Source organism: Sminthopsis crassicaudata, chromosome 3 (assembly GCF_048593235.1).
Source record: "Sminthopsis crassicaudata isolate SCR6 chromosome 3, ASM4859323v1, whole genome shotgun sequence".
Classification (NCBI taxonomy): domain Eukaryota; kingdom Metazoa; phylum Chordata; class Mammalia; order Dasyuromorphia; family Dasyuridae; genus Sminthopsis; species Sminthopsis crassicaudata.
In genome coordinates, this window is record NC_133619.1 from 319,835,726 (window position 1) to 319,854,050 (window position 18,325).

Here is an 18,325-nt window from a genome sequence, read left to right on the forward strand (position 1 = left end):
TGTTTTATACTTTCAACTTAATCCAATTTTATAACTATGTACAAGATACTGAATATCAAAGACAAAAATGAAATAGTCACTAACCTCAAGGACCTTACATTTAATTATATACAATAAATATACAAATATACATACAGATATTTGTAAAGAAAAAGTAATTGAAAGAAGAGAAGAAGAAGAAGGTGTGAGGGAAAATTGGGGGGAAATTCATATAAGAGAAAGCAGTGGAGCTAAGACTTGAAGGAAGATAAGGATTCTCAAAATCAGAGATAAGTATGGAACAGATTGCCAACATGAAGGATGACTTGTATGAGTGCACGGGAGTGAAAGGCGGAATAAGTCTGAGAAGCAAGTAGCACAGCTTGACTGGAACATAAAGAGCATGAAATAAGGTTTCAAAGTTGGAATGGATAGCATCAAGTTGTAGTGACCCTGAAGTGCCTAGTTGAAGGAATTTCATTTTATCCTAGAAGCCATATGGTAGAGCTACTGAAGGCTTCTGAACTGGGAAGTTACCTGGTTTGATCTATACTTTAGGTAGATTATTTTAGCAGCTATATGAAGGATGGGCTGGAGAGGGGAGACAGCAGTTCAGAGGCTGTCACAATAATCAAGATAGGAAATGATGTAGCTCAGAGGAAGGGTGGAGAAAAGATGGGCATATGTGAGAGATGTTGTAAAGGTTGAATGTTTGGAACTTAGCATATGATTGGACACAGAGGGTGAGGAGAAGGATCAAAGATGATTCTGAGGTTACAAACCAGGGGGATTGAAATGATGGTGATGTCTTTAAAATAAACAGCTAAGTTTGGGAACAAGGTGAGTTTAGCGAGGAAGAGAGAAATAAACAACTCTGCTTTCGATATGTTGAGTTTGGAATGCCCCTGGGGCACACAAATGATATCTGGCAGGTGGATGGTGAAGGTGATGAGGTACTTGAGTTTGGGAAGGTGAATAGAATAGGGTTGTATGAAAACATTTGGGGATCATCTAATCCACAGAACCCGATGATCTCACCACGGGAGACATTCTAGAAAAAGAAGAGAGTCCAGAACAGAGTCCTGTGGGGTAGACATGCTTAAGGAACTAGAGAAGATGAACCAGAAAACTTAAGAGGAAGAAGTCAAGTATATAGAAGAACTAGGCAAGAGCCTTGTAAGAAAATGAGACAAGAAACATATCAAAATAGAGGTGATAGACTGGAAGAATAGGCAGGAAAGGAGGAATTAGAGCTCACAATGAGAAGAAATAAGGCAGAGACAAAGACAGAAGCATAAGAGAATAGAATAGAGGGATTTTTTTTAATAGTTTAAAATTATAGAATTATCAATTATAGCTAATGGTGAGTTCAAAAGTAAGCTATAGGCAGAATGCCAGTAAATGTTTAACAATTGTCCCTTCCCCCCAAAAAATGTGTCCATTATAGTTCTAAGTGTAATCTGCAATTATTAATATTAGACAATCAACAAAACAATAAACCAAGCCCCGATTTGTTGTTTGCTATTTCTGAGTGTAAATGCTCATACTGAAAATTGTTAAAATTGGCAGAATCCTGACACACTCCAGATGTAGTCAACAGAAAAAAAGGCCAGGATGATTCAGGTGATGTATTGTTGTGGAGAGGAAGACTGAAACCAAAGGGATTGAACTCACTGAAAAAGAAAGTGCATGAAGGCAAATAAATTGATGCAAAAGGGTTAATAAATCAGATCATTACACAAAAGGATAGAATGAACCATAAGGGAAAAGTTGCTGAGTGTCAAAAAGCACTCAACGTAAGATCTAGAGATGGCCAAGGGGAGTAAGGATTGTGATGATGTTTCCTCCTGGGGACATCATAAGAGAAAGAGAATCCAGCTCAGAACTAGATAAGTAGCCAGGGACAATGATTTTCTTTCTTTCTTTCTTTTTTAAAATTTAAATGAATTTATTATTACATCAAATCAGCAATACATTGGTAGATTGATCACTGAAGATCAGCAATGGCTTTGAGATGGAGACAACTTTTATAGGTAACTTTAAGACAATCCAGATAAGTATAGCTCACCAAAAGACGTGGAGTCCTTGCCTTTCATTTCTTCTCCAAGGTAGCAAAAACACAACAATTTGCAGGTGGGAGTGCATATAACTAGGAGGAGCTAATACAAAAATACTGTCTTCTTCCCCATCCAAGCCTCCCCCAACACTGATTGAAAAGCAAGGCTGAGATCAATCAGTTACTAAGTCAACATAATTTTCAACAAGATGCATTAAATTATCTGTTCTTTCAAATAAAATGAAAACCAAAGTCCTTAAACATGCCTAAAAGAATTTTACCTGGAATTAATTAAATTCAATTCTCATCATTAAGCATTTACTAAATAGTTGCTATATATACCCCAAATTTAGTGCTTGCTTTCTGGGAATCCTGGGAAGATAGCAGAATAAAAGCTCCTCCAACGGGAGGTCTCTTCTGTACCAATTCATGCAAGATAGAGAACCCAAACTACAGATAAGTCAGTAATTTTAAGAAGAGGAAATTTCAGAGCCTATCCTACCAGAAATTGATTCTTACAGAAAAGGTAACCAAGGAACAATTGCCTCATCTGTTATTCCAGGGGCTCTTACTACCCTCAGCCCATCTTCCTGTCTTCTTCTTGGCTGTGGCAATTTTAAGTAATGACTTTCAAAATTAACTCCTTAGTACAGTAAGAAATATCAAATTGAAGAATGGGTGAAGATTCCTTTCTTTGCTGGAAAAGCACTTTTATTCTGCCCCTCTTCTGGATTTCACTCTAACTCCCACAGCCTGAATACTTGATTAAAACAAGTGGAACACAAGACTGGGGCAATTTTAGGCACCCCAGCCTTCAGTGAAAGCCTGGCAGTGAACCAAGGGGAATTATGAGAAAAGGCTGGAAGCTTGGGATTAGAGGGACAATGATTTTCACCTGGGCAGATGATAATTGGGACACAATGATTACAGAAACATTTTGAGGGTTTTTCCTTCACTTTATAATATTCATTTAATTCTAAAAGGCACAAAAGGTAATAGAAAAAACAATTTCTCCTCTTCCATTAAGGCACCAGAATCTGAATCTGTTCATTTGATGTCTCCCAAATTACAACTTCTCTGTCAAAATGAACTTTATGGATTTCAGTAGAAGCAGTGTTATGCCAGGATAGGAAAGTAAAAAGGTTTTCTGTACTAAGGTGGTAGATCTAAGGAATACTCACAGAACATAAGTCAATTTGGCCAAAAAACTATATAGTTTTCTCTAGTCTCAATTGTCAAGTAAGCACTGTAAGCAAATGAAAACTACTTTTGCATATTTCTCTTTGACAGATTTCAGTGCTTTTTTTTTTTGGTTTGTTTTTTGGTGTGTGACAGTCAAAAAATAATTTGGGGCACAAAATTTGTTTCTACTACAGTGGTATTTTAAAAAACATAAGTACTGGGCTAGGATCAATGTGATAAAACCCATTTGCTTTGCAAACTCTTCATCTATCAATCATCTATTAAGAAAAGAAAGTTTCTCTACAACACATGCATGCAATTGAAAAAGTGTTATCAGTAGCAAGGCATTCAATGATATAGCATTATAAAGTTAAAGGTGATTCAGCAAAAATTGTAGGATATAAAATAAAACCCCCAAAATCATCAGTATTTCTCCATATATTACCCCCACAAAGTCCAGTAGGAAAAGATATAAAGAGAATTCCATTTAAAATAATATAGACAATATAAACTACTTGGGAGTCTACCTGCCAAGAAAAAAATCCAGGAACTATATAAACACAATTAAAAATACTTTTTATAGAAATAAAATCAAATCTAAATAACTGGAGAATTATTTAATTGCTCATGAGTAGACTGATCCAATACAATAAAAATGTTAATTCTACCTAAATTAATTTACTTTTTCAGTGAATAACTTATTTATTCAGAGAAATATGAAAAATAATAAAAAAATTTATCTGGAAGAACAAAAGGTCAGAACTATCAGAGGGAACAATGGGAAAAAAAGTGAAGGAAGGTGGCCTAGCAATACCAGATCTTAAACTATTGAAAAGAAGTAATCATGAAAACAGTCTAGTAATAGCTAAGAAATAAGAGTAGTGGCTCAATAGAGTAGATTAGATACATAATACACAGTAATAAATAGTCATCTAGTGTTTGATAAACCCAAAGATCCAAGATTTGGGCAGAGGAATTTAATATTTGACAAAAATTGCTGTGAAACTGGAAAATAATTAGACAGAAACCAGGTGTAGCCCAACATCTCACATTATATACCAATACAAGGTTAAAATGGATTATCATAAGCAAATTAGGGGAGAACAAAAAATTTAACCTGTTAGATCTTTGGATATGGGAAGAATTTATAATCAAAGTAGAGAGGATATTACAAGATATAAAATGGCTGATTTGTATTACATTAAATTAGATAGATTTTGTACAAACAAAAGCAATGTAACCAAGATTGGAAAAAAAAAAAAGTTAAAAGTAGGAAAATAGGAAAAAAAAAAAGTTTTTATGGCAAGTTTTTTTGATAAAGCCTCATTTCTCAAATATATAGAGAACTGAATCAAATTTATAAGAATATGAATCGGGGCAACTAGGTGGCGCAGTGGATAGAGCACCAGCTCTGAATTCAGGAGGACCCAAGTTCAAATCTGGTCTCAGACACTTAACACTTCCTAGCTGTGTGATCCTGGGCAAGTCACTTAACCCCAGCCTCAGGGAAAAAAAAAAAAAAAGAATATGAATTATTTTCCAAATGATATGGTCAAAGGATATGAACAGGCCATTTTCAGAAGAAGAAATAAAAGGTATCATATTTTTTAAATGCTCTATTGATTAGAGCTGTGCAAATTAAAACAACTCTATCAGATTGTCCAATATGACAGAAAAAGAAAATGACAAATAGAGGAGGGAATGTGGAAAAATTGGGACATCAATGCACTGCTTAGTGGAGCTGTGAACTGATCTAACCAATTTGGAACTATGCTTAACGGGCTTTAAAATTGTTAATACCTATTGGTTAAGCAATAGGTCTGTATCAGAAAGACATCTAAGAAAAGTGAATAGGACATTTATGTACAAAAATATTTATAGTAGTCTTTATGTGGTGGCAAATGGGATCCATCCAACTAGAGAATGACTGAACAAGTTGTGGTATATAATCGTAATGAAATACTATTGTGCTATAAGAAATGATGAGCAGGATTATTTCAGAAAAATCTGGGAAGATTTATATGACACAAAATGATATGAGTAGAACCAGAAGAATATTGTATACAATAATTGTATGATATAATATTGCATGATGATCAACTATGGATAACTTAGCTACTGTGAACAATACAATGATCCAAAATAATTCTAAGGATTTCTGATAAAAAATGCTATCTTCAGAGGGAAAAAGCTGACAAGAGTCTGAACGCAGATTGAAGCATACTTTTTTCATTTTCTTTATTTTTCTAATATTTTGACTAATATCAAAATATGTTTTGCAGACATCAAAAGTATAATCCATCTCAAATTGCTTGTCTTTTCAAAGAAGGGAAAGAAGAGGAAGAAAGAGAGAGAATTTGGAATTCAAAATTTCTAAAAACAAATATTAAAAATATATTTTATGGTAATTGAGAAAAAATAAAATGAGAGGAAAAAAAAGTTAAATTTGGGTTGGTTTTATTTAAAGTGATATCTGTACTACTAAAAAGTGCTAGACAAAAGGCTAAATTTAAATTTAAAAAACCCAGGTTTTGATAAAAAGATTTGCAGGAAATATAACAGCTACAAATCTGATTAAAAAAAAAAAAAAACAACAAACTCTACAGAACTGACACTTCTCTATAAGAATAATAATATGGACTTCCCAATCCAATTCAGCAATTTATTAAAATGCTACTATGTTCCAGGGCATTGTTGCTAGGTACTGCAAATGCAAAGTCAAAAATGAAAAGTCTCTGTTCTCAAGCAATTTATATGGTGCTGAAGGGTTTAACACACACACATACACACACACACACACACACACACACACAAACTAGAAATGTATTTTTTCAACGCTGATGGGCTGGTCACATTGTTCAAATGCCAAATGTATGCTTACTTAAAAGACTATTTTATGGAGCATTTGCCCAAGGCAAGTGTTCATATGGTGGTCAGAAGAAGTAATACAAGGACCCTCCCAAGGTCTCTCTGAAGAACTTTAAAATTGATTGCATGACATGGGAGACAGCAGCACAGGACTACCCAGTATGGCGTGCCCACGTCAGAGGAGGTGTTGTGCTCTCAAGTAGCTCAAAAGAAACGTAGGATGCACAAATTTAAAGAATCCTAGACTACTTGTGCCTGACCTATGGCAGAGCACTCTGAGCTCATGTAAGTCTGCCAGCCATAGTCAGACACACTGGGATTTGACTAACATAATTATGTCACTTTGCTGTTCTTCAAAAATAAGGATAACCACCCAAGCATAAGTGAGCAAATAGTACTCTCAATACTTCAATGGCTTGCTGATTTCACTGATGCTGTTGAGACTCTATTGACTCAAATGGGAATCCATCTTATCCTGCTTGTTCTATTCTTCTCTTGTCCAAGTCCCCCATAAATCTGCTATAGGCGTTCCACCTAGGATGCTAGAAACCTTCTCCTATATTTTTGGAAATTGTGTGGAAATCAATGAGGCTTGTAAACTCTCTATGGTTTATGCCTTCACTCTTGTTACTTGATCAACTCTTTTTTTGGGAGGTTATACATTTCTTTATGCTCTTTTCCTGAATGATCCTTTGTTATGAGGACAGGAATGAAATACTCTGGCTGCTCACCACTTACCCTTCACCCTTGCTGTAGAACCAGCCTCTTCTCTTCCTATTATATCTTTCCTTAATGACATCTTTTATTCCTGTTCTTCTTTGAAGTTCCTCATTACTTATATGTAATATTGATTATCTGAAGGCACTGTACTCAATAAATATTTACTGCTTGATATGTATGTTCTACTTACCATTTTCTTCAGTTTCTTTTCTTCTCGCCTCTTTTCAAGTTGGAGCTCTTTTTCTTCTGCTTCTTTTCTCTGACGTGCCTCCTCTTGAGCCTTCAACTGAGCCTATTTAAAAAGAAAATATATAGAAGGACCCAGATTCCCCAATTTTTCACCTGTGACCTTTGCAATGAAACTGTATTTATTAGACTGGAAAAATCATTTCCCTGCTTCTTCCCCACCAAGATATCTACTGTCTCTGAGAGAAGCCCCTATTTATAGAATTATAATAAGATTTAAAACAAAAAGAGACCTGAGAGACCTACTTAATACAAATGGAGCAAAAAGGTAATATGTTTAATGTCATGATGGGGGTGAAAGTGGATTTTTTTCAGAAAGGGTAAGTTTATGTTCTTGATATGTAAAAATGAACATGGATGGACAATTTTAAGTTATAAACTAATTTGTACCTGTGACTTTCAGAATCTGACTTATGTGCTATATAAAAACTGTTTTCCGTTATTTAACCAGAATTATTGTGTCATGCATATAGCAATTCCTCTAACACAAATCTAGTGTACTGGAGGCTATAGATCATTGGAACTGCACAGAGGCCAATTATACAAGCAGGATTTCCCTCTGTTGGAACTGTGGCTCTCAGTAAGATGTTCCTTTTTGGTTTCTTATTCCTCTGATGACATCTTTTAGACATCTTAATTTCCACAATTCTTCATGTTGGGCTACAACCTCTTCATGCCCACCATGCCCCCTGTCCATTGTCAGTAACTGACAACCTTAATTTTTTGGAGGCTGTGGTTTTCAATGATGTATAGTTATTACCTACTCTAAATTTGTCAGCCTGTCATTATCACTTCATTTTACCAAGAAACTTGTCTGTAATTGTATTCTTTTTTTCTTGGCACATACATAGGCTTTCGAATTACAGGCGTCCCTTGACTCACAGCACCAAGATATGTCTGATTATCACCCTTCTACTAGGATTGTAGTAAAGGAAATCCTTAATATCAGAGGTTCTTAGCTGGGATATGATAAGCTATAACATGCTAACTAATGCAATCTTATAAATTACATTTCTTAAATTTCCTAACAATTCTTTTAATTGTTTCCTTCTACCCAAAGTATATTTTATTATTAATGAAATTAATAATCTTTTCCATTTGGCCAGTATGCTGTTATCTTGTCTAAGCAAGGTTTTATTTCCAAAGGTAGCCTAAATATCATTGTCTCAAAAAGGTCGATAAGCAAACAAAGCTGTTTTTAATTTTTAGAAAACCACAACACCCCCAAAATCTATTTCTTGTCTCAAGTAGCCTTCCATTTTTATTACCAATTTCTCTTCTTCTTGTTTTTTCTTGATCTCTGCTAAGAGTTTCTTACGTTCGCTCCTCTGAACAGCTCTCTCCTCCATGGCTAGAAAATAGTAACAAGGAAATTCAGTACTTCATACCAGAAGGAAATATAAAAGAAAGGCCTGCACTTTATGATATAAGAGATGTTTCTCTCTTGGAAATTTATTAAGTATTATATATATATATATATGCATATATATTCATATACATATACACATTGTATGTGTATCATAGATAATACATAATTATATAAAATATATAATATATAATATGTGTGTATATGTATTACAAACACACATTTGTATACATTTCTGTAGACATTTGTGCTAAGGAAGAACAGATAGAAAAATGTATTGTTTTCCTGTTTAAACTTTACTAATGTTAAAGTAAGAGTCTGCAACTTGATTATAGGTCCTGCATAAATAAAATCTGTGTTTTCACAAGTACCTTTGATTTTTATTGGCTTTTTTCTCATACTAGATAATTTTCACTAGATGTAGTAATAGCTATGATTGAGAGATAGATTCAATTAAACAAAATGACTATAGAACATAGAAGCAACTAGAAGTCTATACCCCCCATTCATCTCTCAAATCCCCAACTAATGAGTTTGCTAACTGTCCTTTTCAATATGCACATAGTTGTAGTGACTATGTCCATGTGTGCATAGCAAAAAATGACATATGTAATTTAACAGTGATTTCTGGGGAGACAAAGGGTTACTAGAACTCGTCTGATGATACTAAAACATGTGTTTATGTGTGTATGTGAGGAGAGAGAGAGAGAAGAAGAAGAGGGGAGGAGAGAACTTTAGGGTCATGACAAGTTCATTTTAATCCAACTTTACGTTTCAGATTACCCAGATGGGTACAGGGAATGGAATTGTACCAGACATTTAGAAAACTGGCATCTGAAAAATGTTGACTGTTGGTCTCATCTTCTTGCCAGTCTACTAAATATCTAGCCAAAAAAGTAAAATGTGTAAGATGCTCTGCTAACAGAAATCTGTCATCAATTAGGCTTTCATGGTGTGAGGGGGGTGGGTTTCCAGATACTTTTCACCTCTGCCAGTTGACAGCAGATTTCAGTTTTTTTTGGCCATGCCATCAACAAATGAGTATTAGAAATGAGGTTCTGCCATAAGTTTGGTGGAATAAATCCCAGTATCAGTTAAAAATAAGCAAAAAAACAAAAAACAAAAAAATAAAATAAAAAACCTCACCTGGAACACAGAGCATTTCTGATTCTGTCTTTAAGGGTGATCAAAAATGTAAATCTTTTCTATATGGTAAGAAGATTTACAAGTCAATACCACACTGGTACAGCAGGGGAAAATAAATGACAAGTGAGCACCTATTTTTCTAAAGGAGTTTTGCTGCAGTGTGAGGGAAATAATTTTTTTGAGTAAGCAAATACATGACATTACAAAAGTGAACCATTAAGAAGCACTATCTCTCTAATAATGGCTCTCTTTTCCCTTCTATCTTGAACTAAAAATAGAGGGCTACTCTTAAAAAGCTGCTCTGGTCCAAAAATACTAAAAAAGATACTAACTCTAGAAACAATACTTAAAAAAAATCCATATCAGAGTTTTTGTATTCCCAAAGTGCTCAATCAGATGCTTCTTAATTACTCAAAAATAAAATGGGAAGACAGTGGCACTGGAAAGACTGCCCGCCACTCCTGTCATGGTTTTAATTCTATAGCAATGTTTAAAAATCAGTAGTCCGATGACTACATAATCCCAAAATACTCATTGGAAGCCCCAGAATTTTACAGAACATAAAATCCTATAAGTCACTAATTTTGATAACTGTAATAACCTGATTGATAGTTGATTCTGATGTAGTGCCAATCTTGCCCAGTTTTTAATCTCTGCAAGTACTAAGGCTATTCTCATCTGTATAAATGTACCATTTTTGCATAGCCACAAACTTGTTATAAAAATAGGGTTTTGGCCAAAAATTGATATATCAAATTTAGTAGTGATTTCTGCTAAATAGTTTAGCAGTATGGTCTTAGCTAAATACTCAGTGATTTCTGCAGGGGAATCAAGGATTACCAGAACCAGTCTGATGAGATTCTACAAATTCTTGAACTCGGAGGGAAGATTATGTGACCTGTGGAGAATCAGCTAATAAATGAAGGAGGTGAGACCTATCAAATCTAGGTGTTTTGATACAGACAGAACAGTTCTATGATACAATTCTCAGCTTTGTGTTATCCTATAGAGCTGTCCTTTTCCATCTTAAGTATTCTAACCTCTGGCTCTTTCCAATGGAGAAGCGTGTTTAAGATCTTCAGGGCCTTTGGTATGGTGAAAGGGAACCAGAGAGCCAAATTAAGTTAAAATTAAATTCTCATAGATCTAGAGCTAGAAACCTAAGAGACCCTTTATAGTTTAATCTTATCATTTTAGAGATGAAGAAACAGAGGTAAGACAGGTTAAGATACTTGCTCAAGGTAACACAAGGAGTAAAGGAGCAAAGGTGGGATGCACACTCAGGACCTCTGACTCCAAAAGCAGTGAATGTCCCTTACAATCTACCACAGTCTCTCTTGAAGTCTTAGATTTTTGCCTCAAGACTCTTCTGGTTAGGAAACAGTCAAAAGAGAGAACAGTTAACGTGAACACAGCATGAATACAAAGAATTTAGTGAAACATAGTTAGACTTGTGTGAAGTGATGTGGAGCAAAATTAAGAGAGCAATATATCACAATAATTATAAGAATGGAAATAAAGTCAACTTGACTTTTGTCAAAAAAGCCAAAAAAGGTTCCAAAAGTCTTAGTTAACATGTTCTATGTAGGAAAAAAAAAAACTCCTGCCTTTTAGAATAGGGTGAGGTGTTACCAATTGCTTTGACTTCTTTCTGGATGCATAAGGGGAACTTTGAGAATCAATCTTAGGGCTATTAATCACAGAGGATGGACCAGATGAACTGCAAAAAAAAAAATAAAAAATAAAAAAATCAAGATTTAGTCATTAGGCCTCTAAAAATTCTTTGGCTGATGACCCCAAAGCATTTGGTAAACTTTAGTTAATCTTTACCCCAAAAAGTAATGAAATTATTATGAGATCCATTCTATAAATTGGTGTAATGAGGGATATTGATGCTGATGTCCCCATTTTAATGCTCTGGTCATGACCATTTCCTAAATGTTCCATTTATAAATACAAGCCTGAATAAATGTACAGGCCTCAAGTCTTTAATGGTTATTGGAGTGATTTTATGGAGTCACTGTATACTTCAACAGGATGAGAAGTTTCTATAGTTATTGTAGATGAGTTCACAGACTGGGGCCCAGAGATAATGCCATTTAGAAATCATTCTGGGGGCAGCTAGGAGATGCAGTGGACAGAAATATGGCCTTGATAAAATTTCAAATCCAACCTCAGAAATTCGTTGTGTAATCCTGGGTAAGTCACTTAACCTCCCTCCCCCTCCCCCCAAAAAGACTATATTCTGCTCTACTTAACTTTTTCAGTCTCTAAAAAAGAAACAGAAACAATTAGAGCAGGTTGTGATTTTTCTCTTTCACAGTATATTAACTGGGCAAATTCATTATAAAAAAGCATGTCATAGAAGCTAACTGGGGTACAGATTCATCTTGGAGAGATACCTGTCTCTAGCTGTACACTTGTGCCTCAATATACGCTTCTGTTATTTAGTCTAACCTGGCTTCTCAAAGTGGATGCCGATCCAAGCAAAAAGGAACAACAGAAAGATGAAAGAAAAAAAAGGCAGAGAAGGAATTGTGAATTTGGAGGTTCTGTGAAAAGACAAGGGCTTGTTTCTTCTGAAAGATCTGAGGACAAAGGAGATTTCACAGACAAAAACATCACAAACTGAAAGCAGTCTCAGCCCAGTTCGGTGGCGCTTTAGTCACCTGACATACATTGACATCATCTGGCGCCCCTTCTTGGACTTCTCCTCTCTGGCGTTCGACTTCAGCCGGGTGAGAGCTACCGTCACTGCCGTAGCCCACCTCGCCTCTTCTCTTGCCTCCCTTAGTCTCTGGTTTTCTTGCAGCTCGAGGATTATTTTCTGTTGTTCCTGGAGTTTCTTCTTTTGTTCTTCAATCACTTGTTTCTGGAAAATGTGGCGGTTGTGGAAGTGGTTCATGTAAGGGGACATGGGTTTCTGGTTGGCAGTTCTGGTTGGCTGACTGCTACAAATCTGATGCAAGGACTCACAGCTTGGGTTCTTGGCCTGAGGAAGCTCTGGTGAGTTTGGAGGGACTGGGAAGACAGACTTGGGGTTTTTGCATAAAGGAGGACTGGTTATGTAACCATCACTCCCAGAGGGCTTCTCCTGGGAAAAGGCCACTCCTGGCACCTGAAAAAAAAAAGTTCATTACAATTCATCAGATACGAATGACATAATACATTTAGGCTAGTGGGACTTTGAGCATTTGCCTTTAACTCAATTCCACTGTCTACCATGATGTACCGATCCCAGTCAACTTTCTCTATATCCATAACCTAGGTCATTGTTAAGATAACAATTACAAAAGGAATACAGGAAAATATAGATAGATCATTGAAAGTATGTCCCCAGGTCAGTTGTAGTGTCACCTTCATATGTGAAAAAGATGCTTTCAATCAAAACTGATGAAATTATTTGTTTTAGCATGGGACACAAAAGAATGACATTAACTCCAGATATGAAGTCCAAGGATTTTTATTATACACATTATGCCAAGTATGGTTACTGATCTTTGGAAGTAAATTGGTCATTTAATATTTTTTTCCTCTAAAATATCTTAAAGCTAAATAATATCTTAGCAAATCAAATATCACTTTGCTTTTTGGTTCTAAAATTTATTCATTCAACAGATATTTGCTAAAAACCCTTTGTATACACTGCAGAATTTAAAAAGCTTAGCTAAAACAACATCCCTATTCTTTAAGGAACTTGTAGTCTAGGGAAATAAGATAAAAATATGTAATACTATTATGACATAATACCTGTACAATGCAAGTGCATTAGGGAATTATAGAATTATGTTGGGCTACAGGAAAGGCTATTGTCAACCTGGGGGAAGAATGGAAGCCTTCAGAGATTCAGAAGCATTTGAATTAATACTTTAAAAGATGGAAAATAATTACTGCAGGAGTTGAGAGCAATGTGATGGAAGGCACGAGGCAAGAGAGTGAATGGTGTCTTTAATGGCTGAGAGTACTTCAGTTAGGTGGGGAAAGAGAAAATATGGAATAGTGTTAAGATTACAAGGTGAGTTCTCACCTTGTAATTGTCCAGACAACCTGAGTTCTCATCTTGTCACTGTCTGGATAACCCGAGTTCTCACCTTGTAATCCTAACAGAATAGAGCAAAAGAATCAAGTCTGGGTGGTACCTGATTGGCCAGGACATTGAATATCAGACAAAGGCTTGTACACTTTGCCCATGGGTTCTTGATAGGAAGGCACCAAAAATTTTTGAGTTGAGAAGTGATAAGAACTATGTTTAATAAAATTTATCCTGACAGCAACATGAAAGGCAGATTAGAGAGGAAGGGGAGAAAATGGAGGCAGAAGATGTTAGGAGGTAGTTGTAGTATTCTTGGTGGGTGGTAACAAGGAAGTGTTTCCGGGGAATAGCTGTGGAAATGGAAGGGAGAGCAATTGAGACCAATATGTATAGATAGGCAGTAGGGAAGCAGCCAATATGCAGGGAGAGACTGAAGATAAGAGAATGGGGATGATTGAGAGGGAAATCTTCTAGATAAGATGCTATGAATGGGATTGCTTGTTCAGGTAAAAAAGGTTAACTTCAGCCAAGAGAAGGACCATTCATTTTGTGAGACAAAGGTGAAGAAGGAGAAAGTGGCAAGAATGGACTACAGACTGATGTAGGGAGAGATCTGTGACAGACAGAACAACAAAGAGGAGAAGAGGGTCTATACCAGAGTAGTGATAATATTAAAGAAGTTAAAAGGGGTTTATTTGAGAGAAGTTGCAAAGGTAAAATTAATAGACCTTGGCAACAATTGGGTATAGGGATTAAGAGAGTGAGGAGCTGAGGGCGACACCAAAGTTGCAATCCTGGGGTACTAGATAGTGCTGCCTTTGACAGCATCAGGGAAATTTGAAAATGAGGTTGTTTTTTGGGGAAAGTTAATGAATTCTGTTTTGGACGTGTTGGACATAGGATAGTTAAAACTTGAAATGTCCAAAAGGTAGCTGAAGACAGACTGGAGATCAGCATAGGATTTAGGGATGGATAAGTAGATATGAGAAGCATCAGCACAAAGATAATCATTAAATCCATGGGAGCCGATGAGATCATTAAGTGAAGTAGCGGAAAGGGAAAAGAGGGTCTAGGATAGGGTCCTGTGGGATACCCAGGATTAATAGGCATTCCTTGGATGAAGAGCTAGCAAAAGAGAACAAGAAGGAGTGGCCAAATAGGTACGAGGAAAATCAAGAGAGAATGGTGTCACAAAAAGTACCAAGGAGAAGAGAGTGACAGTATTAGATGTTTTAAAGAAGTCAAGGTGGATGAGGATTGAGAAAAGGACAATAGATTTGATAAGTTAATATTTGATAATAAGTTACCATTGGTAACTTAAGGAGGAATTTCAGTTGAATAATGAAGTCAGAAGCCAGATTTCAGAGTTAAAAAGAGAGAGAGAAGAGAAAAGTGAAGGCATCTATGGTAATTAGTCTTCTCAGTTTTAGTCACAAAGTCGGGAGAGATATAGAACAATAGTCGATCAACTGAGAGGTTGGTTTTTTGTTTTTGTTTTTTTGTTTGTTTTGTTTTTGTTTTTTTTTTTTTTTTTTTTGAGGATTAGGGAGCAGTAGACAAGCTGCCAGTATACAAGGAAAGACTGAAAATAAGAGAATAGAGATGACAGAAAGGGAAATCTGCATAAGATGCAATGGAATGGCATCACTTGTATAGGTAAAAAGGTTAACTCCAGAAAAGAGAAGGACCATTCATTTTGTAAGAAAAAGGTGAAGGAGAAAATGGCAAGAAGAACCTGAGTGATGATATGAGATGAAGAGAAGGGAAGAAAAGAAACTCTTGGTGAGTGGCCCTAATTTTTTCACTAAAATATGAGTCAAGAACATTGTGAAATAATCAACTCTGATTGACTTAGCTCTTCATAGCAATAAAATGATCCAAGACAAGAACAAAAAACTCAGAATGAAAAATACTATATCCAGAGAAAGAACTGACAGAATATTAATGCATATCAAAGCATACTATTTTCACTTTTTTGGTGTTTTTTTCTTTTTCTTTATTTTATAACATGACTAATTTGTATATATGTTTCACATGATTGCACATATATAACCTATATCAAATTACCATTTTATGAAAGAGGAAAGAACATTGATAAAGAAAATTTGAAACTCAAAATCTTATTTAAAAAGTTTTTTTTTTTTTGTCTTTCCATGTAATTAAAAAAAACTATTTAAAATATGGGACAAAGTTCTCAAATCAGTGTGGGAAGAGTAGCTGTGGGATGTTCTGGGCAGGATAGAAGGGTTTGTAAGTGCTACTGTAGTTAATGGAATAGTGACTGAATATCAGAGGGGCAGAAATTCCTAGCAGCAGTGTGGGCCTAATTGATGTTATGTAACATTACTTTTGTAATGGACCCAGGTAGAAAGGTTGCATGATTTTCTTCAACTTCATTCAGCAGCACCTGTGTGGGAGTGAAGGCAGTGAATGGGAGTAATTAAGGCTGAGGCTTGACATTGGTGATGTGATAAGGGGGTGAGGGATTTAAAAGATATGTTGGACTTATTCACCCAGGTGTCACAATAGGGAAAGGCCGAGTGTGTGGCTAGTGTAGGAATGATGGCCTGAGAGAGAACTGAGGTTTTGAGGAACTAGAGGGAAAAATGAGGTTTTGAGATTCTGCCGTACAGAAAGAAGAAAAGCTGAGTTTAGTATGAGAAGGCATAGCCTTGGTAGAAAAGCTAATAGATTGTGATCAGATAAGGGAATTGCAGAAAAATCAAAAGTATAGTCAACTTGTTGGGTGTTTGAGGTGGGGTGAAATAGCTTGTAGGAAATCAGCAGGTTGAGGAACTTGGAAGTTTGGGTGTTTGAAGATATATCAATATATATGTTGAAAACCTCTAGTATGAGATAAGAGAATTATGAGCCAGGGACTGAACTCTTCCAGGAAGGAAGGGGAGAGTGTCTTAGAGTTCCGAAGACAACAGTTACCAGGATTTTGATTGGGTAATAGATGTAAATTATATGAATCTCAAAGGAGGAAAGGTTACTGAGTGATGGTGATAATGTAAGTGGCAGTGGGGAACTAGGAAAATTCCAGTTCTCTTACCTCAACCAATGAACTGAGGAGAATGAGTGAAAGTACATCCAGTGCTGGAAAGGGCCAGGAAGGCTAAGTCATTAGGAGGAATCCTGATCTCAGTGAGAGGCAAAAGACCGAAGGAATGAGAAAGGAAAGAGATTTATGAGGATTGAAATCTAGAATTGGAACGGAAGGAATGGTGCCAGGTTGGAAACTTGATAGAATGGTACCCTTTCCCCATACCTTGACAGTGGGTATCTGGTAAAATGGAATGGTGCTTTTCTTTCCCACAGAAGGCTGAAGAGACCAGATAGGAGAAAAATGGGATATGAAGCTGGCCACCTCTCCAAGTCATAATTCCTCTCATGTAATCTGTCTAGAGCTCTAAATGTATAATCTTATTTAAGTCTCATTGTGAACTATAAAGGATACTACAATATGTAATATTGTAATGTATTGCAATACAAAATGTATTACATTACAGATAAGGGAACTGAGGTTTACAGAGATGAAGTAACTTTCTTGGGGTCACACAGCTAGTAAGTGCTGGAAGTGGCATTCAAATGCAGATTTTTCTTGAATCTAAGTTTAGCATTCTTAACACTTCATCAGGGTGCCTTTCAAAATTCATCAGTTTTAAAAGCTGCCAAGAGGTTGAGGTGTTTGAGAACTGAAAAAAGGTCATTGAACTTGGTGATTAGGGTGTCTTCAGTGAAAGCAGCTTCAGCAGAGTGAGGGGTGCAAGATGCCAGAAAAAGTAAGTGATGAAGAGGTTGATATATTCAGCAGATACAATTTTTTTTTCCAAGAAGTTTAGCTGTGAGAAGAAAAATGGGACAGTGGCTAATGAGACTAAGAAGGATCAGAGGAAGACTTTTGTAAGTTTGGAAAACCTTAAACATGTTAGTAAGCGTAGCCAGTGGTAAAGAAATGTGAAGAGAGGATGGATATAACTTCTAGAAAATAAAGTTGGGAAGGAAGGGGCTTAGAGAGTTAATACAAATCCCCCCACCAAAAAAAATTTCTTCTATGACTAAAAGGTAAAAAGGACTTTGAGAAGTTCTGAGGACTGGAGGAGGTGGTCACCTCAGTTTTTCTCAGTGAAGTTGTCTCCTCCGAGGGTGAGGGATGGCAAGAAGATGAAAGAAGAATTTTGGAATGCAAAGTGTGAGGAATGAGAACTCACAAAGGCAAAGAGGAGTAGGAAGGGCCTAGATGAAGTTATGTGACATGAGACTGTAGCAGGTGAAGTCACTTTTCTTTTGCAGTCCTCCCTATTAATTCTCAGCAGTCTTGAACCAGAATAAAGAAATCATTTGGTGGGAAGCACACAAAATGAAGATTCACAGGTCGGGAATGACTTAAGTTTAATGGAACAAGGGATTCTAAAGAATTAGTGAATCATCAAAGTGTAATAAATAGTGTGCCAAAACTGGGGATGAGGGCAATTGAAATTATTGAAAAATTACAAGTTTACCATAAAGTAGGCTGACATTCCTGGGGTCCTCTGGAATAAGCTTGGGGTCACTGGGATCTGCTAACTTAAGATGGCACATTTAGTAAATGAAGCTTAGACAGGTTAAGTGATTTGCTCAAAGACATTCAGGTAGCCAGTGATAAAGCCCAGCTTCTCTAACTCCAAATCTAGATTCTTTTCATTATATCACTCTGCCTCCCCATTTTCTTCAATCATCAGAAGTG

General features: G+C 36.1%; 1 protein-coding gene and 1 long non-coding RNA gene across 4 annotated transcripts in view; one reads left to right on the forward strand and one right to left on the reverse strand.

Moving 5' to 3' along the window:
• The window catches only part of CCDC191 (coiled-coil domain containing 191), a 97,969-nt gene that overhangs the window by 19,277 nt on the left and 60,367 nt on the right, over window positions 1-18,325 (reverse strand). For 2 of the 3 annotated variants that reach the window (XM_074301231.1, XM_074301229.1), the window contains exons 10-13: window positions 12,233-12,681; window positions 11,171-11,283; window positions 8,320-8,402; window positions 6,996-7,097 (exon numbers count right to left, since the gene is read on the reverse strand). In XM_074301231.1, coding sequence (XP_074157332.1) covers window positions 6,996-7,097; window positions 8,320-8,402; window positions 11,171-11,283; window positions 12,233-12,681 — 747 coding nt within the window. The remainder of the gene's footprint in view (window positions 1-6,995; window positions 7,098-8,319; window positions 8,403-11,170; window positions 11,284-12,232; window positions 12,682-18,325) is intronic. The other variant, XM_074301230.1, reaches the window with a different exon arrangement.
• LOC141561523 (uncharacterized) overlaps window positions 2,113-18,325 on the forward strand; it is a 48,877-nt gene continuing 32,664 nt past the window's right edge. Inside the window, exon 1 of the long non-coding RNA XR_012488074.1 lies at window positions 2,113-2,561. This is a non-coding gene — a long non-coding RNA (uncharacterized LOC141561523). The remainder of the gene's footprint in view (window positions 2,562-18,325) is intronic.